Source organism: Tachyglossus aculeatus, chromosome 12 (genome assembly GCF_015852505.1).
Source record: "Tachyglossus aculeatus isolate mTacAcu1 chromosome 12, mTacAcu1.pri, whole genome shotgun sequence".
Taxonomy (NCBI): Eukaryota; Metazoa; Chordata; class Mammalia; order Monotremata; family Tachyglossidae; genus Tachyglossus; species Tachyglossus aculeatus.
The window spans coordinates 3,290,424-3,314,993 of NC_052077.1; the positions used below are offsets into that span (position 1 = coordinate 3,290,424).

Below are 24,570 nucleotides of genomic sequence, written 5' to 3' on the forward strand. Positions count from 1 at the left end.
TACTAAAATTAAATGGGGGAATTATCCTTTCAAAAGAATGGTTCTGATTTGCAGGCATCTGAGTAATATTTTAATTGGTCAGATCCCAATGGGCCAGGCTTATTGTTTCAATCAAGCAGTTACACATTATGGGTCAATAAATTCATTCATTCATTCAATCGTATTTATTGAGCGCTTACTGTGTGCAGAGCACTGTACTAAGCGCTTGGGAGGTACAAGTTGGCAACATATAGAGACGGTCCCTACCCAACAAACAGTAGGCTCACAGTCTAGAAGGGGGACACAGACAACAAAACAAAACATATTAACAAAACCAGTATAATAAATATGTAGAAGTTAAATAAATAAATAAATAAATAAATCAGAGGCAAAGTGAAATGTTACATCGACAAATTAAAATGATGTAGGAAGACCATCTTCTAAGGTGAAAATGAGGGTTTTGCAACACCGCAACACTGCCAAATACGATGCTTTACTGAACCTCTAATTATATAGCATTACATGTGGAAGAGTAAAACATTGATTTATGCTGAGAAATAAGGCAGAAGAATTTGCAAAAACACAACAACAAGCCAGAACCGGAGATCCGCAGGGCAAGATAACCCAGTTTTTAAACACTGAATTGCAGAAATGGGAAGAAGGGAAGGGCGGACCACTTAAGCAATGTTCACACCCAGACGGTTATTTTCTAATAAACGAAAAAGCATTATTTAAAAGAGAAGCAGCGGGGTCGACTGGAAAGAGCACAGGCCTAGGAGTTGAAAAACAGTGTTGTCTAGTGGTTCAAACTTGGGCTTGGGAGTCAGAAGGATCTGAGTTCTAATCCTTACTCCACCATGTAATAATAATGATAATGATATTTGTTAAGCACTTTCTATGTGTCAAGCACTGCTCTAAGCACTGGGGTAGATACAAGGTAATCAGGTTGTCCCGCGTGGGGCTCGCAGTCTTAATCCCCATTTTCCAGATGAGGGAACTGAGGCCCAGAGAAGTGAAGTGACTTGCCCCAACTCACATAGCTGATAAGTGGCGGAGTCGGGATTAGAACCCATGACCTCTGACTCCCAAACCCGGGCTCTTTCCTCTAAGCCACGCTGCTTCTCTGCTGGGTGACCTCGGGCAAGTCACTTAACTTCTCTGGGCCTCAGTTACCTCATCTGTAAAACTGTGAGCCCCACGTGGGACAGGGATTGTATCCAACTGGATCAGCTTGTATCTACCTCAGTGTCCTTGCAGGAATCTTGAATTTTCTCGTGTCCAACGCCCTGATTTCCATCTCAAGTCACCTTTACGCTTTAATGCCTTGGGACAATCGATCCTTAGGGGTCATGCGGTTCGTTTCCACCCTGTCCACACTGCCTCCTCCTGCTGTCCGACCCCGCGACCGACTCTATCCCAAGTGGCTCCGCATCCATTTGGGGGGAATCTAATTCAGTGGGTAGGCGATCTTTTAATAAGGGCAAATAAAACTTACTCATCCGCGTCGTTCAGATCATGTTTTCCATCAAGCAAGTAAACAGCTGCAGACGGAGTCTGCTTCCCATCAAAGTTTCTGTGTATAACACACTATACCTCTGCGATGCTGATGTTTCTCTGGTAAGTTTTCAAACCCTAACCATAGAAACAGATGACAACTACATCTTATTAAAAAGAGAAAGATGCCTCGGCTGCCCTCCTAGAAAACCGAGGGCCGATCCAGAAACTCTACTCTAGGTGCCAAAAGTCTGCTGAATATCTGTGAGCTACATTTGCTGGCATTTTTATGAATTAAGAAACAATACATGCACGGAGCAATATCGACACAGAAGGAAAACACTTTCAGCAGAGTACTCCGCCAGAAACGCAAGGCACGAAATCGAAGCCACTTCTCCTGTTGGGCCGCAAGGAATAAGGTTATAGTTTCTAGTAACTTTGTAACTTCCCCAGCGCTTAGAACAGTGCTTTGCACATAGTAAGCGCTTAATAAATGCCATTATTATTAGTAGTAGTAAGGTCTAGAAATGAGCTAGGCAGAGATTGCAACAGTGTTACCTGAATTTCTCCACTTTCGATGTCTGATATCTAGCTTTCGGGTCTATGTTAAGCTTAATTTCAAGGACGGAAGCCAGAAAGGAAAACAATCTCTTCCCTCTGTTGTCATCTCTCCTCTCCCCGTCAATAAAGGGTTGCATTTTTGGCTCCCGGAAGCTTTCTTTAATCCCATCCTTCTCCGTCTGCAGGAGGATCATCTTGTTCATTTCACTGACACAGGAGAGGCGTATCGGCTTGCTTGAACCCTGGCACAGGTGACTTTCTAAAGCCGTTGGCCAAACTCATGGCCCTCTCTACTGAGTCTCGAAAATTTCTGTTCTAGACCCTGTCTGCGAAGCGGGATAATTATCCGCTTTCCAGCAGCTTGGCACAGCATCTGTAAAATGCCCCCAAATGACTGTTCTTCAACCTAGTCCTCTAACAGATTGATTTTGTAATAACTCAGGTCGCCGCTGCAATTATCGCTGCTTTGAACGTCTTTCCCAAAAGGCTCTAGGACCATAAAGACGGGAAAGAAGGGGAGACAGTGGTTTGACTTCCTGCTGAAAACTCATGCCGTCATGCATTGGTATCTCCAATTATCAAAATGTATGGCTTAACGGCGATGGGCTCGATGATATTTCCCAAGTCCTTATGAAGCGGGGCAATTAGGTATCCACTTGAAAGGCAGTGGTATGACCTTTCCTGTCCCCTTCTGCCACCCATCGCGGGAGAGGGGGGCGGGAAAGACACGGAAAGCTTCCTGAATCTATTCTTCCCAGCGAGTCGTGTCTCCAATTAAAGCCTAACTCGGGAAAATTAACCGTGAAGAGCTATGAGCCAGATGGCGGCCTGCTGTTTCGCGGCGGCCTCGGACAGATGGACAATCCCAAAATCATCGACTCATGAGTCAACCCGAACCTAACAGAAGAGTTCCTGCTGATTTTACATTGGTCTTTGGTACAGGTGCAAAGGACTTGGCAGCATCGGCTAAAACTGATCTATAAAACATAAGGGTAGTTTCTCGCTTTCCATAAACAGGTTAAGGAATTAATTACAATAGCATGCGCATCAACTCTACATATGGGATTAACTCGGCTATTGGAGACTAATGCAATCCAAATCTGTGGAAAAAGTCAAATAGTTTTCTACAAAGCTAATTTAGATGGATGGATCAGATAACACAACTTGGAACTGATCCTGTCAAAATCATTTCTACTATTAATGAGCCTTACAAAAAAGAAACAGACCTTGAGGGTAATATTCTGGAAAGTATGAGGAAGATATTGAATTAAACTGGCCCTCCCAGGACACTGCTTGAAAAGAGAAATACAGCTTGTATTCGAGTCAATGCTTTGTATTATAACTCTAACGTTAGCTGGAGAAAGAGCAGGAGAAGCAGTGTGGCCTAGTGGATAGAGCTTGGGCATCAGGAGGGTCTGGGTTCTAATTTCGGCTCTGCCCCTTGTCTGCTCTATGACCTTGGACAAGTCACTTAACTTCTCTGTCCCTCAGAGAAAACCTCAGAGACCGGGTTTGGGAGTCAGAAGGTCTTGAGTTCTAATCCCGACTCCGCCACTCATCTGCTGTGTGACTTTGGACAAGTCCCTTAGCTTCTCTGTGCCTCAGTTACCTCATCTGCAAAATGGGGATCGAGACTGTGAGCCCCACGTGGGACAGGAACCGTGCCCGACCTGATATGCTTGTACAGTGGCTGGCACAGAGTAAGCGCTTGACAAAAACCCATCATTATTATTATTATTAATTTTTATTATTATTACAGTGCCTGACACATAGTAAGCACTGAAATATTAAAATTGTTATCATTATTATTAGCTGGCTCTGGGGTTCAGAGATGATATAACTTTATCTGCTTGTGACAGTGAAGAGGCACGGGAGGATGATCTGAATCCCGGGCCTGCTGGAAATTGGGCAGTTTGCTGAGAGAGTCGGTGACTCACTCTAACCCCTGGGCAGGACAGCATTCGTGGTTCCCAATTGATGGCCTTTATTGAGCGCCTACTGTATGCAGAGCACTGTATTGAGCGCTTGGGAGAGTACGATATCAGAGAGTTGGTAAACACGTTCGCGTCCCGCAAGGAGCTTTCGGGCTAGAGGGATGATCCTCTGGGGTGTCGCTGGGCTCGGCTGGGAGATGCTGAAATGGTCAGATCTAACACTGAACCAAATACCAGGAGCTGGGCCCGAGTCGACAAGTGCCAGCATGCAATGCTCCCCCGACAACACAGTTGTTATATGTTGCCAACTTGTACTTCCCAAGCACTTAGTACAGTGCTCTGCATACAGTAAGCGCTCAATAAATACGATTAATTGATTGATTGGCAGTCAAAACTGCATCATTGATTCCAAAGAGAACGATACCAATACTCATTCATTCAATCAATTCAATTACTACGGGTCAGGCACTGTTCCAAGGCCTGGGGTAGAGAAGCAGCGTGGCTCAGTAGGAAAGAGCCTGGGCTTTGGAGTCAGAGGTCATGGGTTCAAATCCCGGCTCTGCCAATTGTCAGCTGTGTGACTTTGGGCAAGTCACTTAACTTCTCTGTGCCTCAGTACCTCATCTGGAAAATGGGGATTAAATCTGTGAGCCCCATGAGGGACAACCTGATCACCTTGTAACCCCCCCCCAGTGCTTAGAACAGTGCTTTGCACATAGTAAGCGCTTAATAAATGCCATTATTATTATTATTATTACAAGATAATCAGGTCGGTCCTGTCCCACGTGGAGTTTCTAGTAGAAGAAAGAGGGAGAATGCGTATTGTTCTGACGACGTTGACACCTGTCTACATGTTTTCTTTTGTTGTCTGTCTCCTCCTTCTAGACTGTGAGCCCGTTGTTGGGTAGGGACCGTCTCTGTATGTTGCCGACTTGTACTTCCCAAGTGCTTAATACAGTGCTCTGCACACAGTAAGCGCTCAATAAATACAATTGAATGATTCCCCATTTTACAGTCGAGTTAACCGAGGCACAGAGAAGTTACGTGACCTGCCCAAGATCACACAGCAAACAAGCGGTGGAGCCAGAACTAAAACCCAGGGCCTCTGACTCTCAGTCTTTCCTCTAAACCGGGCTGCTTCTCGACATAAACAATTACCGGACGTTACGGCGTAAACACACCAAATAACAAAAAAGCCAGCCGGTCGTTGGCTCCTATCCCCGGGAGTCAATAAATATATTTGAAAAATGAAAAAAAATAATGGATTTCCTGGAAAAAAGCCCAAGACGATCATTCTTAAAATAATGAACATTTCAAGGGAAACACGTGGAGGGGAAGAATCACTTAAACATTTCCTCTTCCCAGCCTACTATGGAGAATTCAGACTTGCAAAGGCCCCTCCACCTAAGGACTCATTTGTTAGCAGTTTGGAGAAGGCGTACGTTAGAATAGCTGAACGCTGGATAATGTTAACGCTGAACGTGTACGGGCCTGGAAATTTTACTTCCTAGAATACAAGCTTGTACCTGGATTTTGTCCTTAAACCACCACCCAAACGGCAGTTTTCCGTTAAAATGCCGTCTCCTTGGCCAGTTCTGGCCGTGTGTGTGTGCGTTTGTGATTGCCTTGATAATGTACAGTACCTTCCCGGTTTCCTCTCCCGCAGGAAGTCTTCCAGATTTCTTTCGCAGTGTTCTGCTACCACCACCAGTCTCTCTGATTAAACAAAGCCAAATTCCACATTAGAGTTAATACAATAAGCTGTGCAAAGAGTTGTCCCCTCAGACGATTAACACAATTTATTGTTGCGTTTGCTATATCCCATATAGATTATACGACATTCCCCTCAATTAGTTTTAACTCTAAGGGAGCTTTTCACGTTAACCTCTTCCTTAGAGAGGAGTGTGGCCTAGTGGATAAAGGATGGGCCTGGGTTCTAATCCCATTTCCTTCACTTGTCTGCTGTGGGACCTTGGGCAAGTCACTTCACTTCTCTGGGCCTCAGTTACCTCATCTATAAAATGGGGATTATGACTGTAAGCCCCACGCGGGACAGGGGCTGAGTCCAATTTGATTATATTGAGCCCCCCTTTTTCCTCTTCTCCTCCCCATCTGCCCCGCCCTACCTCCTTCCCCTCCCCACAGCACCTGTATATGTTTGTACAGATTTACTACTCTATTTATTTTACTTGTACATATTTACTGTTCTATTTCTTTTGTTAATAATGTGCATCTAGACTGTAAACCCGTTGTTGGGTAGGGACCGTCTCTATATGTTGCCAACTTGTACTTCCCAAGCACTTAGTACAGTGCTCTGCACACAGTAAGCGCTCAATAAAATTGAATGAATCTAGCTTTATTTTTATTTATTCTGATGACCTGACACCCATCCACATGTTTTGTTTTGCTGTCTGTCTCCCCGTTCTAGACTGTGAGCCCGCTGTTGGGTCGGGACCGTCTCTACACACTGCCAACTTGTACTTCCCAAGCGCTTAGTACAGTGCTCTGCACACAGTAAGCGCTCAATAAATACGATTGAATGAATCTAGCTTTATTTTTATTTATTCTGATGACCTGACACCCGTCCACAAGTTTTGTTTTGTTGTCTGTCTCCCCCTTCTAGACTGTGAGCCCGCTGTTGGGTAGGGACCGTCTCTACACGCTGCCAACTTGTACTTCCCAAGCGCTTAGTACAGTGCTCTGCACACAGTAAGCGCTCAATAAATACGACTGAATGACTCTAGCTTTATTTTTATTTATTCTGATGACCTGACACCCGTCCACAAGTTTTGTTTTGTTGTCTGTCTCCCCCTTCTAGACTGTGAGCCCGTTGTTGGGTAGGGACCGTCTCTACATGTTGCCAACTTGTACTTCCCAAGCACTTAGTACAGTGCTCTGCACACAGTAAGCGCTCAATAAATACGATTGAATGAATCTAGCTTTATTTTTATTTATTCTGATGACCTGACACCCGTCCACAAGTTTTGTTTTGTTGTCTGTCTCCCCCTTCTAGACTGTGAGCCCGCTGTTGGGTAGGGACCGTCTCTACACGCTGCCAACTTGTACTTCCCAAGCGCTTAGTACAGTGCTCTGCACACAGTAAGTGCTCAATAAATACGATTGAATGAATCTAGCTTTATTTTTATTTATTCTGATGACCTGACACCCGTCCACAAGTTTTGTTTTGTTGTCTGTCTCCCCCTTCTAGACTGTGAGCCCGCTGTTGGGTAGGGACCGTCTCTACACGCTGCCAACTTGTACTTCCCAAGCGCTTAGTACAGTGCTCTGCACACAGTAAGCGCTCAATAAATACGACTGAATGACTCTAGCTTTATTTTTATTTATTCTGATGACCTGACACCCGTCCACAAGTTTTGTTTTGTTGTCTGTCTCCCCCTTCTAGACTGTGAGCCCGCTGTTGGGTAGGGACCGTCTCTACATGTTGCCAACTTGTACTTCCCAAGCGCTTAGTACAGTGCTCTGCACACAGTAAGCGCTCAGTAAATACGATTGAATGAATCTAGCTTTATTTTCATTTATTCTGATGACCTGACACCCGTCCACATGTTTTGTTTTGTTGCCTGTCTCCCCCTTCTAGACTGTGAGCCCGTTGTTGGGTAGGGACCGTCTCTACATGCTGTCAACTTGTACTTCCCAAGCGCTTAGTACAGTGCTCTGCACATAGTAAGCGCTCAATAAATACGACTGAATGAATCTAGCTTTATTTTTATTTATTCTGATGACCTGACACCCGTCCACGTGCTTTGCTTTGTTGCCTGTCTCCCCCTTCTAGACTGTGAGCCGGTTGTTGGGTAGGGACCGTCTCTACATGTTGCCAACTTGTACTTCCCAAGCGCTTAATACAGTGCCCTGCACATAGTAAGCGCTCAATAAATACGATTGAACGAATGAGGGTCGCACTTTGAGAGTTTCCATTACTCTACCAGTCACAACTACGGGACGGAGAGTCAAGCAGAGGCCTACCCATTCCATCCCTAGCTTGGGCAGTGGCTAGTGAGTGGAAGGCCATCGGCTACAAGTCAAAACTCCCCTGTGCTGGGCAGCAGCGGGTTGGGAGAAAGTCGAGGGCAGAGACTCAAGTTTACTGCGCGGAAGGACGCAGTGGTAAACCACTTCTGGATTTTTCCCACGAAAACTCTCTGGATCCACTACCAGACGATTGCAGATAATAATAATAATAATGATGGCATTTATTAAGCGCTTACTATGTGCAAAGCACTGTTCTAAGCGCTGGGGAGGTTACAAGGTGACCAGGTTGTCCCACGTGGGGCTCACAGTCTTCATCCCCATTTTACAGATGAGGTAACTGAGGCCCAGAGAAGTGAAGTGACTTGCCCAAAGTCACCCAGCTGACAAGTGGCGGAGCTGGGATTTGAACCCACGACCTCTGATTCCAAAGCCACTGAGCCACGCTGCAGATGGAAGTGGGGCGTTCTGGGACGTGTCTATGGCATCCCTATGGGTCGGACACGACTCGACAGCATAAAACGACGACAACCCCAGTGCTTAGAACGCTCCCTGACACAGAGTAAGCGCTTTAATACTATTAAACAAAAAAATGAGTATCGAGTCATCAGTCTACCAGGCCTGTAGCAGGCTTCTATTAATCCATCAATCGATGGCATTATTGCAAATGGACTGTGCTCAGGGGTTGGAAGAGGATGATACAAGAGAGTTAGTAGACGTGATCCGTGCTCATGAGGAGCTTACAGCCTAGGAGGGGAGATGGATGCTAAAATAAATTCCAGCTAGGGGAAACAGCAGAGTGTTAGGAGATGTATATAAGTGTTGTGGAGCTGAGGGTGGGGTGAATATCAATTATCAAGCAAAAACTGCTCACTCTCGGCTTCAAGGCTGTCCATCACCTCGCCCCCTCCTACCTCACCTCCCTTCTCTCCTTCTCCAGCCCAGCCCGCACCCTCCGCTCCTCTGCCGCTAATTTCCTCACCGTGCCTCGTTCTCACCCGTCCCGCCGTCGACCCCCGGCCCACGTCCTCCCCCTGGCCTGGAATGCCCTCCCTCCACACATAGTAATAACAATAATAATAATGTTGGCATTTGTTAAGCGCTTACTATGCGCAAAGCACTGTTCGAAGTGCTGGGGGGGATACAAAGTGATCAGGTTGTCTCACGTGGGGCTTACGGTCTTACTCCCCATTTTACAGATGAGGTAACTGAGGCTCAGAGAAGTGAAGTGACTTGCCCAAGGTCACACAGCAGGCATGTGGCGGAGCCAGGATTCGAACCCATGACCTCTGACTCCAAAGCCCGTGCTCTTTCCACTGAGCCACGCTGCTTCTCACACATCCATCAGACTAGCTCTCTTCCCCTCTTCAAAGCCCTACTGAGAGCTCACCTTCTCCAGGAGGCCTTCCCAGATTGAGCCCCCTTTTTTCCTCTGCTCCTCCTTCCCTCCCCATCCCCCCATTCTCTCCCTCTGCCCTACCCCCGTCCCCTCCCCACAGCACTTGTGTATATTTGTACATCTTTATTACTCTATTTATTTTATTAATGATGTGTATACATTTATAATTCTATTTATCTCCCCCCTTTTCTCCCCCCTTTTAGACTGTGAGCCCACTGATGGGTAGGGACTGTCTCTATGTGTTGCCAATTTGTACTTTCCAAGCGCTTAGTACAGTGCTCTGCACATAGTAAGCGCTCAATAAATACGATTGATGATGATGATTTAACTATTTTGATGGGATTGACGCCTGTCTACTTGTTTTGACGTCTGTCTCCCCCCTTCTAGATTGTGAGCCCGTTGTTGGGCGGGGGCTGTCTCTACCTGTTGCCGAATTGTACTTTCCAAGCACTTAGTCCAGTGCTCTGCACACAGTAAGCGCTCAATAAATACGACACAATGTACGAGTAATAGAGAAATTGTCCTACGTAGATGTTCTACAAATACCAACTCTGCCCTCTGACCTCTTTGCTTAAAGCCCCTGAAATCCTAGGAAGAAAGGAGATATATTGAACCCAGCTTCCAGAAGCAGAATATGTGGCCGTATTTTGAAAACTCACTGACTTCATTTATTAAAGAGTTCATTTCCCTCACATTTCCTTTTATAGGCTGGCTCATTTATTCTAGGGGCAGAGGTCATTTTATCAAAATGAAGAGTTTTTTTTATCTGCTGAGGAAAGAACAGCATCTTGAATCAGTTGTGGATCTTATAAAAAAAAAAACAGCTACAGTCTGAATTCTGAGATAACCTTACAAGTGAGATCACAACGTTAGTAAAAACCAACCACATGTGAATCCTAATTTTAAGTGAGAGGGAGATTTAAAAAATAGAAAGCACAATATGCTCAACACCTCAATATCCTGCACTTCAAGAACCACATTGCAGGTGGTTAATTCGGTGACAAAATCCAAACTGCTTTTGTGATCGTGAACTGGGTAACCCAAGAGAGAATCAATAAACTGCAGCATTGAGAAACGTGCCTGGTTCAACTGCAGAGATGGTTTCAGAAATTTTCAAACAGCATACAATTGAAATGATTGAAGCATATAACTGCAAACTCAATGGTGGCATATATTAAGCGCTTACTATGTGCAAAGCACTGTTCTAAGCGCTGGGGAGGTTACAAGGTGATCGGGTTGTCCCACGGGGGGCTCACAGTCTTAATCCCCATTTTACAGATGAGGAACTGAGGCACAGGGAAGTGAAGTGACTTGCCCAAAGTCACACAGCTGACAATTGGCGGGGCTGGGATTTGAACCCATGACCTCTGACTCCAAAGCCCGTGCCCCTTCCACTGAGCCACCCTGCTTCTCCCAAGGCAAAAGGTAACAACTTAATTTAAGAGAAGCAGCGTGGCTCAGTGGAAAGAGCCCGGGCTTTGGAGTAGGACATCATGGGTTCAAATCCCGCCTTCACCAACTGTCAGCTGTGTGACTTTGGGCAAGTCACTTAACTTCACTGTGCCTCAGTTACCTCATCTGTAAAATGGGGATTGAAACCGTGAGCCCCCCCCATGGGACAACCTGATCACCTTGTAACCTCCCCAGAGCTTAGAACAGTGCTTTGCACATAGTAAGCGCTTAACAAATACCATCATTATTATTTTTCATTCCTTTCCCACCTTTTTGCTAAAGTAACTACTAATTGTAAATTGCTAAACTGTTAACAGGTAACGTGTCTACCAACTGTGTTGTATTGTACCTACCTATTCATTCATTCATTCAATCGCATCTATTGAGTGCTTACTGTGTGCAGAGCACTGTACTAAGCACTTGGGAAGTCCAAGTTGGCAACATATAGAGATGGTCCCTACCCAACAGCGGGCTCACAGTCTAGAAGGGGGAGACAGACAACAAAACACAACATATTAACAAAAGAAAATAAATAGAATAGCAAATATGTACAACAATAATAATAGTAACTGTATCGCCACCCTATCTAACCACCCTCTCACCTACATCCTACCTCTGGCCTGCAATGCCCTCCCGCTTCATATCCAACAGATAATTACTCTCCCCATCTCCAAAGCCTTACTGAAGGCCCATCTCCTCCAAGAGGCCTTCCCAGACTAAGCCCTCCTTTCCTCTTCTCCCAATCCCTTCTGCGTCACCCGGACTCGCTCTCTGCATTCATCCCCACTCCCAGCCCCAAAGCACTTATGTACACATCTGTCAATCAATCAATCGTATTTATTGAGCGCTTACTGTGTGCAGAGCACTGTACTAAGTGCTTGGGAAGTACAAGTTGGCAACATATAAAGATGGCCCCTACCCAACAGTGGGCTCACAGTCTAGAAGACTGTCATTTTTTTATATTAATGTCTGCTCCCTCTCTAGACTCTATAAGCTCACCCTGGGCAGATAATATGTCCGTTACCCTGTTATAGCGTACTCTCCCCAGCACAGTGCTTGCATACAGTAAGTGCTCAATAAATAGGATTGACTGACTCCTCTCCAAAGTGCTGTTTTGCAAAACCCTCACTTTCACCTTAGAAGATGGTCTTCCTACATCATTTTAATTTGTCGGCGTAATATTTCACTTTGCCTCTGATTAATTAATTAATTAATTTAACTTGTACATATTTATTCTACTTACTTGTTGATTTATTTATTTATTTATTTAACTTGTACATATTTATTCTACTTGTTTTGTTAATATGTTTTGTTTTGTTCTCTGTCTCCCCCTTCTAGACTGTGAGCCTACTGTTGGGTAGGGACTGTCTCTATATGTTGCCAACTTGTACCTCCCAAGCGCTTAGTACAGTGCTCTGCACACAGTAAGCGCTCAATAAATACGATTGAATGAATGAATGCTCTGTGCTTGGGAAGTGCTCAATAAATACAATGGACTGGTTGATTATGGGGAACAATTTGGTGTTTTCCTTTCTGAGCTCTGAGTCAGCAACTAAGGGTTTAAATCCGAACCAGTCGGCAGTGCCCAAATCCCAACTGGATCAGATCCACGGGTCATACTGACTTGGGAAAGACCGAAGTCAACCCCTAAACTTTACTGAGCGCTTACCATGTGCAGAGCACTGTTCTGAGCGACTGGGAGAGTACAATACGGGAGAATTAGCAGACAAGTATCACCCCCTCCATTTTGCAAAGAAGAAAACAAGAAATATGATGCATGGGGAAAAACGTGGACGAGTCAACAATGGGCCCTTCGATAAAACCAGTTCTCAGATCCTCAGAACCCAGATAATAATAATAATAATAATAATGATAATAATAATAATAATAATAAAACGGTATTTGTTAAGCACTTACTGTGTGCCAAGCACTAGTCTACACACTCAGGTAAATATAAGGTAATCATAAATCCCTGTCCCACATGGGGCTCACAGTTTTAATCCCCATTTTACAGATGAGGGGACTGGGGCCCAGAAAAGTCAAGTGAATTGCCCAAGGTCACACAGCAGACATGTGGCGGAGCCAGGATTTGAACCTATGACCTTCTGAGTCATAGACCTGTGCTCTATCCCTAAGGCCATGCTGCTTCTGCAGATTTCCAATGGCGATTGTCTTTGAAGACAGGAAAGTAAAGATTAAAGACTCCCGTATGCACAGAACCGTGCCGAGGAAACAGCTCACTTAGCTTACCGTGTTTTCCCCTAGAGATGTCCACGTACTGACAAAGTCTTGGGTGGGTGATGGTCTTGAGGATTTGAAAACGCCCTAAGATTTTGATGGAATTCGGCGTAAGAGGAAGGCCATTGCTCCCACACACATCATGAGGCAGAGCTGAGGCAAAGAATGTAAAGGCGCCGATTTCAGCGTTTTTCAGGGGAAACATCGTTCTTCTCTTCACTGGTTTTCCACTTACAGGCGGTAGTCCTGAAAGACAAAAGGTATTAAAATAGATGTTAAACAAAAACTCCGGTGCTTTATCTTTCAGCTTCTTCCTAAACCACCTAGAATCCCTGGGCATCAATCACACACCGTAAAGGATGGGGAAAAGCAACAGAAGATTAATGTTCAGTTACAACCTGGCTTAGTGTTTTCATTAGGTTTCACAGAGGAATTCTGTTGGACGGGGTCCCTAAGGCTCAATTTCTTTCGACGACGGGCTATGAAGCAAAGGCCTCAAGTTCCCCAATTATCCTTCCCATTCTCAGAGATATTGGGGCAGTTTACCTTTAATCAATCAATCAATCAAATCAATCGTATTTATTGAGCGCTTACTGTGTGCAGAGCACTGTACTAAGTGCTTGGGAAGTACAAGTTGGCAACATATAGAGACAGTCCCTACCCAACAGTGGGCTCACAGACTAGAAGGGGGAGACAGAGAACAAAACCAAACATACTAACAAAATAAATAGAATAGATATGTAACAAGTAAAATAAATAGAGTAATAAATATGCACAAACATATATACAGGTGCTGTGGGGAAGGGAAAGAGGTAAGACGGGGGGGATGGAGGGGGGGAGAGGAAGGAAGGGGATATATGTCCTGAGCTCAGAACAGTGCCTGGCACGTAGTAAGCGCTTAACAGATACCACTACTATTATTGTTGTTATTATTATTTAATCAATCCATCAATCATTTATTGAGCGCTTAATGTGTACAAGAGGCTGTACTAAATGAAGGACTATTTCAGAGACGGACAGGGAGTCTGTGAGAAGCAACGAACCAGCAAAGAACAAAGCAGAGGAAAGAGGCCTTTCCAATAGTTTAATTCGGTATTGATTCATACATTACGGATTGACTTGTCTGTTTCAGCGACGGTACATGGTACTAGAAATGGAGTTAACAGAGGCAAGAGATCAATCTCAACAGCAAAAGTTTTAAGAGAGGATCTCTACGAAATGATAAAAGTAGGAAATGACTGTATTTCTCCCTTGGCAATCACCGGCTGGGTTATGATTTGGGAAAAATGTCAGAAGTTTGAAACAGTGAAGGAAGAGATATTAGTGGAGATTTGGACGACACTAACACGACAAGAAAAGCTGAGGGATGACAGGCATTCTCATAGTGTTCTGAATTTTTTAAAAAAGATTAGACGGTTAGGATCTTCAGTGGAATATGGGGATTAAATCTGTTCTCCCTCCTACTTAGATTGTGAACCCCTTGAGTGACAGGGACTGTGTCCAAATTAACTCGTACCTACCCAGCATTTAGAACAGTGTCTGACACACAGTAAGTGCTTAACAAATACGATTTAAAAAGTCACTAAGAGGCAAAAAGTATTACAGGGGAATTGGTATCAAGTACAAGAAGGTCAAAATGAAAAAAAAGAAAAAAAAGGATAAATCTCCAGGTGGTATAAGAAAGATTACAACTTCCAAGTGAGGGGGGGAAAAAAAGGAAGCTCTGGATCACAAAAATCTGGAAAGGAACTAGATCCGAGGAAAGTGAGTCCATTTCCCCACAAGGCTGGAGTTTAGGCAAAGAGGCTAAGACACTTTAAGAACGTTAACTGGACAAACTGATGTAATTGGCTTTGATTACTGAACATAAATCTGAATGCTAAAAATATAAAAAATGTCAATAGTTATAAAGGCGGAGGGGTGTTGGGAAAGCCTGCCTTTAACAGGAGAAATGTTCCAACAGGATGCAAGTCATCTATGAGACCGATCGATAGATCAATAATATTTATTGGGGATCCACTATGTGCAGAGCCTTGCGCTAGGCACATGGGAGAGTTTAACAGAGAGAAGACCCAAAGCTTACCCACACGGTGCTTACACTCTAATGGGAAAGACAGGCATAAAGGAACTTAGAAATAGGTGGAGGAAATATGTCAATGCCAGAATACATAAATCATTATGGGCATTAGTGTTTTGGGTGGCCTACCATCGGCTGAGGTGTTACTAGAGCCAGGAAAACCTGAGGAAAAGAAAAAACTAATCCGGGAATAGCAGCGGAAAACAGGATATAGGACAGATTCTCAATAAACACGTTTCCTTAAACACATGGGATTTGTTTCCCAGTGAACAAGCACGAGATACAGCTTATGGGCCTCTTGATTTTTCAAGGCTTTATGCAGCATTACAAAGACCCTCACACAAAGAGGATGTTTTAGATAATCATCAAATTACTGCATTGTTTCTTCTCTTTCAACATGAATGGCACAGACAATTACAAGCTCTTAGGAAATGATGTGAATTTTAGTTTCCTTTCTTTTTTACTACCAGTAAACAAAAGTTATATGAAAAACAACAGCTTAAGTAAGATTTTCCAGTTTTATAAAAGTCTTCAGAATTCAAACATTTTAATGCTTTGGGTTTTTGTACTCCACGCAACTCACTTTCCTTATGGGGCTCCAGCCCGCCAGCAAAGTATTTAGGTTTTAAAAAATACACATACACCCACAACAGAAGTGTTTATTCTCCACTGCAAAGCCATTAATGATTTTTCTTTCCCCTTTCACCCATCTCCTGGTTTTAATTACTTCCAGGAACAGCTAAATGCCACTGTGGGGAAAAAAAAATATTTTACTGCAAATATGTCATTATTCTATCACTAGGCACTGTCCTGTGCGCTTGGAAGAGTATAAGAGGATTAAGACATTTCTCCCTGTCCTCAAGAGGGCTTATAATTTATTTTTATCTGACAGGGATTCAGTGTGTGAATATGATAATAATAATAAAGAGAGCAACAACAATAATAGTTTCTGTTAATTGCTTATTTTGTGCCCAGCACTGTCCTAAGCACTGAGCTAGATTCAAGATTATCAGGTCCCACAGGGGTTGGCAGTCTAATTAGGAGGGAGAACGAATGCTTGTACATATTTACTATTCCATTTATTTTGTTAATGATGTGCATTTAGCTTTATTTCTATTTGTTCTGACGACTTGACACCTGTCCACATGTTGTGTTTTGTTGTCTGTCTCCCCCTTCTAGACTGTGAGCCCGTTGTTGGGTAGGGACCGTCTCTCTATGTTGCCGACTTGGACTTCCCAAGTGCTTAGTACAGTGCTCTGCACACAGTAAGTGCTCAATAAGTACGATTGAATGAATGAATGAATGGGGAGGTGACAAGTTGATCAGGTTGTCCCTTGGGGGGGGGTTAACAGTCTTAATCCCCATTTTTACAGATGAGGGAACTGAGGCCCAGAAAAGCCAAGTTACTCGCCCAAAGTCACACAGCTGACAATTGGTGGAGCCGGAATTTGAACCCGTGACCTCTGACTCCAAAGCCCGGGCTCTTTCCACTGAGCCACGCTGCTTCTCACCGTAAGCCTTCAATAAATGATTGATCTGTAGATGTCTAAAGACTGTGAGCCCGCGGCTGGGTAGGGACCGTCTCTATATGTTGCCAACTTGTACTTCCCAAGCACTTAGTACAGTGCTCTGCACACAGTAAGCGCTCAATAAATATGATTGAATGGATTGAATGAATAAAGAAGCATATTGTCGTCTGTTGCAAACCCAAGAAGGCAACCCTTTACCCTTCAACCATTCATAATAATAATAACAATGTTGGTATTTGTTAAGCGCTTACTATGTGCAAAGCACTGTTCTAAGTGCTGGGGTAGATACAAGTTAATCAGGTTGTCCCACGAGGGGCTCACAGTCTTCATCCCCATTTTACAGATGATGAAACTGAGGCCCAGAGAAGTGACTTGCCCAAAGTCACACAGCTGACAAGTAGCCCACTGTTGGGTAGGGACCGTCTCTATATGTTGCCAACTTGTACTTCCCAAGCACTCAGTACAGTGCTCTGCACACAGTAAGCGCTCAATAAATACGACTGAAGCGGCGGAGCCGGGATTCAAACCCATGAAATCGGACTCCAAAGCCCGGGCTCTTTCCACTGTGCAACGCTGCTTCCCCAAACTTTGCCTGATCTGCTCCCTCATTTTAAGATGCTTTTTCCAACCGCTTAATATTCAATATCACCGCATAAAACGGACTGCGACTGCGAGCCCGCTGTTGGGTAGGGACCGTCTTTAGATGTTGCCAACTTGGACTTCCCAAGCGCTTAGTCCAGTGCTCTGCACACAGTAAGCGCTCAATAAATACGACTGAATGAATGCGAAGAAGAAACTTCCACAGGAGACAATTTAGGCCAATATTACAACTAGAAGAGCGCTTCTAAAAGTTCTGGATTTCTTCACTCCCTGGGGCGGGTTCAAAGCAACACCCCACGCTGCTCTGCATACAGTAAGCGCTCAATAAATATGATTGAATATTTATATTCAATTCTCAATAATTGAGACAATTATATTCTCAATAAATATGACACCTGTATATATGTATATATGTTTGTACATATTTATTACTCTATTTATTTTACGTGTACATATCTATTCTATTTATTTTATTAGTATGTTTGGTTTTGTTCTCTGTCTCCCCCTTTTAGACTGTGAGCCCACTGTTGGGTAGGGACTGTCTCTATATGTTGCCAATTTGTACTTCCCAAGCGCTTAGTACAGTGCTCTGCACATAGTAAGCGCTCAATAAATACGATTGATGATGATGATGATTGAATGAACTGAATGAATAAAGAAGCCTATTGTTGTCTGTTGCAAACCCAAGACGGCAACCCTTTACCCTTCAACCATTCTTAATAATATTAATGTTGGTATTTGTTACGATTTGTTGGTATTTTGAGCACGCAAATGTGATTCGCCGGAGCGACAGGTGATGCTATGCTTCCTTGCGTCCTTCCTATAAATAAAACGCGCCCCAAAATACCCATCCGCCCTGCCCGAATCCTCCATTTTACCCTGTCAGGTTGCAGCGATTGCTTTATTTCAAGGGCGTTCCATAAAGCCGAACAAATGCTTGACCATCGTAACGGTCAAAAAAAGAAAATAATTCATTCATCCGTTCAATCGTATTGATTGAGCGCTTACTGTGTGCAGAGCGCTGTACTAAGCGCTTGGGAAGTACAAGTTGGCAGCATCTAGAGACGGTCCCTACGCAACAGCGTGGCTCAGTGGAAAGAGAACGGATTTTGGAGTCAGAGGTCATCTGTCTCCCCCTTCTAGACGGTGAGCCCGCTGTTGGGTAGGGACCGTCTCCCTATGTCGCCAACTTGGACTTCCCAAGCGCTTAGCACAGTGCTCTGCACACAATAAGCGCTCAATAAATACGACTGAATGAATGAATTTGTTCTGCGACTTGACACCCGTCTCCATATTTTGTTTTGTTGTCTGTCTCCCCCTTCTAGATTGTGAGCCCGTTGTTGGGCAGGGACCGTCTCTATATGTTGCCGACTTGGACTTCCCAAGCGCTTAGTACAGTGCTCTGCACATAGTAAGCGCTTAATACAATTGATTGAATGAATGAATGTTTATCACATCAAGGTGGAGAGGAGCATTCATTTTACTTGTAAATATAAGCACTTAGTACAATGCTCTGCACATAGTAAGCGCTTAATACAATTGATTGAATGAATGAATGATTATCACATCAAGGTGGAGAGGAGTATTCATTTTACTTGTAAATACAAGTAAAATGAAGGTATTTATTTGACTTGTACATATTTACTATTCTATTTATTTTGTTAATGATGTGCCTTTAGCTATAATTCTATTTGTTCTGACGGTATTGACACCTGTCTCCATGTTTTGTTTTGTCATCTCTCTTCCCCTTCTAGACTATGAGCCCATTGTTGGGTAGGGACCGTCTATGTTGCCAACTTGGACTTCCCAAGCGCTTAGTACAGTGCTCTGCACATAGTAAGCGCTTAATACAATTGATTGAATGAATGAATGATGATCACATCAAGGTGGAGGACCATTTATTTTACTTGTAAATGTAAGCCCTTAATACAGTACTCTGCACATAGTAAGTGCTTAATACAATTGATTGAATGAATGAATGATGATCACATCAAGGTGGAGAGTACTCATTTTACTTGTAAGTACAAGTAAAATGAAGGTATTTATTTTACTTGTACATATTTACTATTCTATTTATTTTGTTAATGATGTGCCTTTAGCTATAATTCTATTTGTTCTGACAGTATTGACACCTGTCTCCATGTTTTGTTTTGTCATCTCTCTTCCCCTTCTAGACTGTGAGCCCGTTGTTGGGCAGGGACCATCTCTATATGTTGCCAACTTGGACTTCCCAAGCGCTTAGTACAGTGCTCTGCACATAGTAAGCGCTTAATACAATTGATTGAATGAATGAATGATGATCACATCAAGGTGGAGGACCATTTATTTTACTTGTAAATGTAAGCCCTTAATACAGTACTCTGCACATAGTAAGTGCTTAATACAATTGATTGAATGAATGAATGATTATCACATCAAGGTGGAGAGTACTCATTTTACTTGTAAGTACAAGTAAAATGAAGGTATTTATTTTACTTGTACATATTTACTATTCTATTTATTTTGTTAATGATGTGCCTTTAGCTATAATTCTATTTGTTCTGACAGTATTGACACCTGTCTCCGTGTTTTGTTTTGTCATCTCTCTTCCCCTTCTAGACTGTGAGCCCGTTGTTGGGTAGGGACCGTCTCTATATGCCACCAACTTGGACTTCCCAAGCGCTTAGTACAGTGCTCTGCACATAGTAAGCGCTTAATTAATACAATTGATTGAATGAATGAATGATTATCACATCAAGGTGGAGAGAAGCATTCATTTTACTTGTAAATGTAAGCACTTAATACAAGTGATTGAATGAATGAATATCACATCAAGGTGGAGAGAAGTATTCATTTTACTTGTGAGTACAAGGAAAATGAAGGTATTTATTTGACTTGTACATATTTACTATTCTACTTATTTTGTTAATGATGTGCCTTTAGCTATATTTCTATTTGTTCTGACGGTATTGACACCTGTCTCCATGTTTTGTTTTGTCATCTCTCTTCTCCTTCTAGACCGTGAGCCCGTTGTTAGGTAGGGACCGTCTCTATATGTTGCCAACTTGGACTTCCCAAGCGCTTAGTACAGTGCTCTGCACATAGTAAGCACTTAATACAATTGATTGAATGAATGAATGGTTATCACATCAAGGTGGAGAGGAGCATTCATTTTACTTGTAAATGTAAGCACTTAGTACAGTGCTCTGCACATTGTTAGCACTTAATTAACACAAGTGATTGAATGAATGAATGATTATCACATCAAGGTGGAGAGGAGTATTCATTTTACTTGTACAAGTAAAATGAAGGTATTTATTTTACTTGTACATATTTACTATTCTATTTATTTTGTTAATGATGTGCCTTTAGCTATAATTCTATTTGTTCTGACGGTATTGACACCTGTCTCCATGTTTTGTTTTGTCATCTCTCTTCCCCTTCTAGACTATGAGCCCATTGTTGGGTAGGGACCGTCTCTCTATGTTGCCAACTTGGACTTCCCAAGCGCTTAGTACAGTGCTCTGCACATAGTAAGCGCTTAATACAATTGATTGAATGAATGAATGGTTATCATCAAGGTGGAGAGGAGCATTCATTTTACCTGTAAATGTAAGCACTTAGTACAGAGCTCTGCACATAGTAAGTGCTTAATACAATTGATTGAATGAATGAATGATTATCACATCAAGTTGGAGAGGAGTATTCATTTTACTTGTAAATACAAGTAAAATGAAGGTATTTATTTGACTTGTACATATTTACTATTCTATTTATTTTGTTAATGATGTGCCTTTAGCTATAATTCTATTTGTTCTGACAGTATTGACACCTGTCTACATGTTTTGTTTTGTCATCTTTCTCCCCCTTCTAGACTGTGAGCCCGCTGTTGGGTAGGGACCGTCTCTATATGCCGCCAACTTGGACTTCCCAAGCGCTTAGTACAGTGCTCTGCACACAGTAAGCGCTCAATAAATTTCTAGACTGTGAACCCACTGTTGGGTAGGGACCGTAGCCATATGTTGCCAACTTGTACTTCCCAAGCGCTCAGTACAGTGCTCTGCACACAGTAAGCGCTTAATACAATTGAATGAATGAGCTCAAATCCCAACTCCACCACACGTCAGCTGTGTGACCTTCGGCAAGTCACCTAACTTCTCTGTGCCTCAGTTCCCCTTCTAGACTGTGAGCCCACTGTTGCGTAGGGACTGTCTCTATATGTTGCCAACTTGTACTTCCCAAGCGCTTAGTCCAGTGCTCTGCACACAGGAAGCGCTCAATACATACGATTGATTGATTGATCTGCAAAATGGGGATTATGACTGTGAGCCCCCTGTGGGACAACCTGATCGCCTTGCATCCCCCGCCCAGCGCTTAGAACAGTGATTTGCACATAGTAAGCACTTAATAAATGCCATTATTTTATTTGTACATATTTATTCTATTTATTTTATTTTGTTAATATGCTTTGTTCTCTGTCTCCCCCTTCTAGACTGTGAGCTCGCTGTTGGGTAGGGACCACCTCTATATGTTGCCAATTTGGACTTCCCAAGTGCTTAGTACAGTGCTCTGCACACAGTAAGCGCTCAATAAATACGACTGAATGAATTATTATTATTATCATTATTATTATTATTATTAGCAGGTTCACAGTCTAGAAGAGCAGGCTCACAGTCTAGAAGACTTGAGCGATCGATGAGGAGGGCCGGACTGTGAGCATCCTGCAGGCGCACGGCACGGCGGCGAGGGTACGGCCCGGGCCTGGGATATCAGACGGTCCCGGGTTCCAATCCCGGCTCCACCACTTGTCTGCCGTGTGACCTTGGGCCAGTCACTCGCCTCCTCTGCGCTTCAGTCATCGCATCTGTAAAATGGGGATTGACACTGTGAGCCCCACGTGGGGCCGGGATTGGGTCCAACCCAATCATAATAATGATGATGGCATTTATTAAGCGCTTACTATGTGCAAAGCACTGTTCTAAGCGCTGGGGCGGTTACAAAGTGATCAGGTTGGCCCACGTGGGGCTCACAGTCTTTATCCCCATTTTACAGAGAAGCAGCGTGGCTCAACGGAAAAGAGCCCGGGCTTCGGAGTCAGAGGTCATGGGTTCAAATCCCAACTCCGCCAACTGTCAGCTGGGTGACTGTGGGCAAGTCACTTCACTTCTCTGGGCCTCAGTTCCCTCACCTGTAAAATGGGGATGAAGACTGTGAGCCCCCCGTGGGACAACCTGATCACCTTGTAACCTCCCCAGTGCTTAGAACAGTGCTTGGCACATAGTAAGCGCTTAATAAATGCCATCATCATTATTATTATTATTACAGGTGAGGGAACTGAGGCCCAGAGAAGTGAAGTGCCTCGCCCAAAGTCACACAGCTGACAAGTGGCGGAGCCGGGATTTGAACCCACGACCTCTGCCTCCAAAGCCTGACCTCTGACTGAGCCACGCTGCTTCTCAAGCGCTTAGTACAGTGCTCTGCACACAGAAAGCGCTCAATAAATACGACTGAATGAATGTGCTTGGATCCACCCCAGCGCTTCGAAGAGTGCCTGGCACAGAGTGAGCGCTTAACAACTACCACATACTATTCTAGACTGTGAACCCACTGTTGGGTAGGGACTGTCTATATGTTGCCAATTTGTACTTCCCAAGCACTTAGTACAGTGCTCTGCACACAGAAAGCGCTCAATAAATACGACTGAATGAATGTGCTTGGATCCACCCCAGCGCTTCGAAGAGTGCCTAGCACAGAGTGAGCGCTTAACAACTACCACATACTATTCTAGACTGTGAGCCCACTGTTGGGTAGGGACTGTCTCTACATGTTGCCAACTTGGACTTCCCAAGCGCTTAGTACAGTGCTCTGCACACAGAAAGCGCTCAATAAATACGACTGAATGAATGTGCTTGGATCCACCCCAGCGCTTCGAAGAGTGCCTGGCACATAGTGAGCGCTTAACAACTACCACATACTATTCTAGACTGTGAGCCCACTGTTGGGTAGGGACTGTCTCTATAAGTTGCCAACTTGGACTTCCCAAGCGCTTAGTACAGTGCTCTGCACACAGAAAGCGCTCAATAAATACGACTGAATGAATGTGCTTGGATCCACCCCAGCGCTTCGAAGAGTGCCTAGCACATAGTGAGCACTTAGCAAGTACCACATACTATTCTAGACTGTGAGCCCACTGTTGGGTAGGGACTGTCTCTATATGCTGCCAATCTGTACTTCCCAAGCGCTTAGTACAGTGCTCTGCACACAGAAAGCGCTCAATAAATACGATTGAATGAACGTGCTTGGATCCACCCCAGCGTTTTGAAGAGTGCCTAGCACGTAGTGAGCGCTTAACAACTACCACATACTATTCTAGACTGCGAGCCCACTGTTGGGTAGGGACTGTCTCTATAAGTTGCCAACTCGGACTTCCCAAGCGCTTAGTACAGTGCTCTGCACACGGTAAGCGCTCAATAAATACGATTGATTGATTGATTATTATTATTATTATTATTGTAAGGACGAGGCGCTCACAGGGGCCGCACCCCACCTGTCCCCTCCCAGGGCACCTGGCTAAGCACGTTGGCTCAGCGGAAAGAGCCTTGGCTTGGGAGTCAGAGGTCACGGGTTCTAATCCTGCTCCGCCCCGTCAATCAATCAATCATATTTATTGAGCGCTTACTGCGTGCAGAGCACTGTACTAAGCGCTTGGGAAGTACAAGTTGGCAACATATAGAGACGGTCCCTACCCAACAGTGGGCTCACAGTCTAGAAGTCTCTATCTCCGTCTCTATCGAAACAGAGAGAGGGACCGACTCCCGTGAAGAAAGGGTTAAAGCACGGAGGACTGTACTAAGCACCGCACCCAAAGATAAGGATTGGGGACATTATTCCAAATGAAAAAGCCAAGTTTGCTCTTCCAGCGCAAATCGCCCTTACAAGCGGGTCTCTCCGGATCAAAGACTGAAATGATAACACCATTCTCATTAACAACAACAATACCACCTCGGCTACGTGGGGCATTTTGATTTTCCCCAGGTGCCTTCTCAGCCATTAACTTGTTTGAACCCCGCGATAGCCCTGTGAGCTGGAGGTGGACGTTTCTCTCCCCATTATACAGCTGGGGAAACTGAGATCCATCCATTCATTCATTCGGTCGTATTTATTGAGCGCTTACTGGGTGCACAGCGCTTGGGAAGTCCAAGCTGGCAACATGGAGAGACGGTCCCTACCCAACAGTGGGCTCGCAGTCTAGAAAGGGGAGACCAGAGAACCAAACATATTAACAAAATAAAATAAATAGAATAAATATGCACAAATAAAATAGAGTAATAGATCCAGAGA

At 44.0% G+C, this 24,570-nt stretch overlaps 1 protein-coding gene across 2 annotated transcripts in view; it reads right to left on the reverse strand.

Moving 5' to 3' along the window:
- TBCK (TBC1 domain containing kinase) overlaps positions 1-24,570 on the reverse strand; it is a 242,687-nt gene that overhangs the window by 215,374 nt on the left and 2,743 nt on the right. Inside the window, exons 2-4 of one of the 2 annotated variants that reach the window (XM_038755253.1) lie at positions 21,902-22,093; positions 13,057-13,290; positions 5,612-5,684 (exon numbers count right to left, since the gene is read on the reverse strand). In XM_038755253.1, coding sequence (XP_038611181.1) covers positions 5,612-5,684; positions 13,057-13,249 — 266 coding nt within the window. In that variant the 5' untranslated portion in view covers positions 13,250-13,290; positions 21,902-22,093. The remainder of the gene's footprint in view (positions 1-5,611; positions 5,685-13,056; positions 13,291-21,901; positions 22,094-24,570) is intronic. The other variant, XM_038755254.1, reaches the window with a different exon arrangement.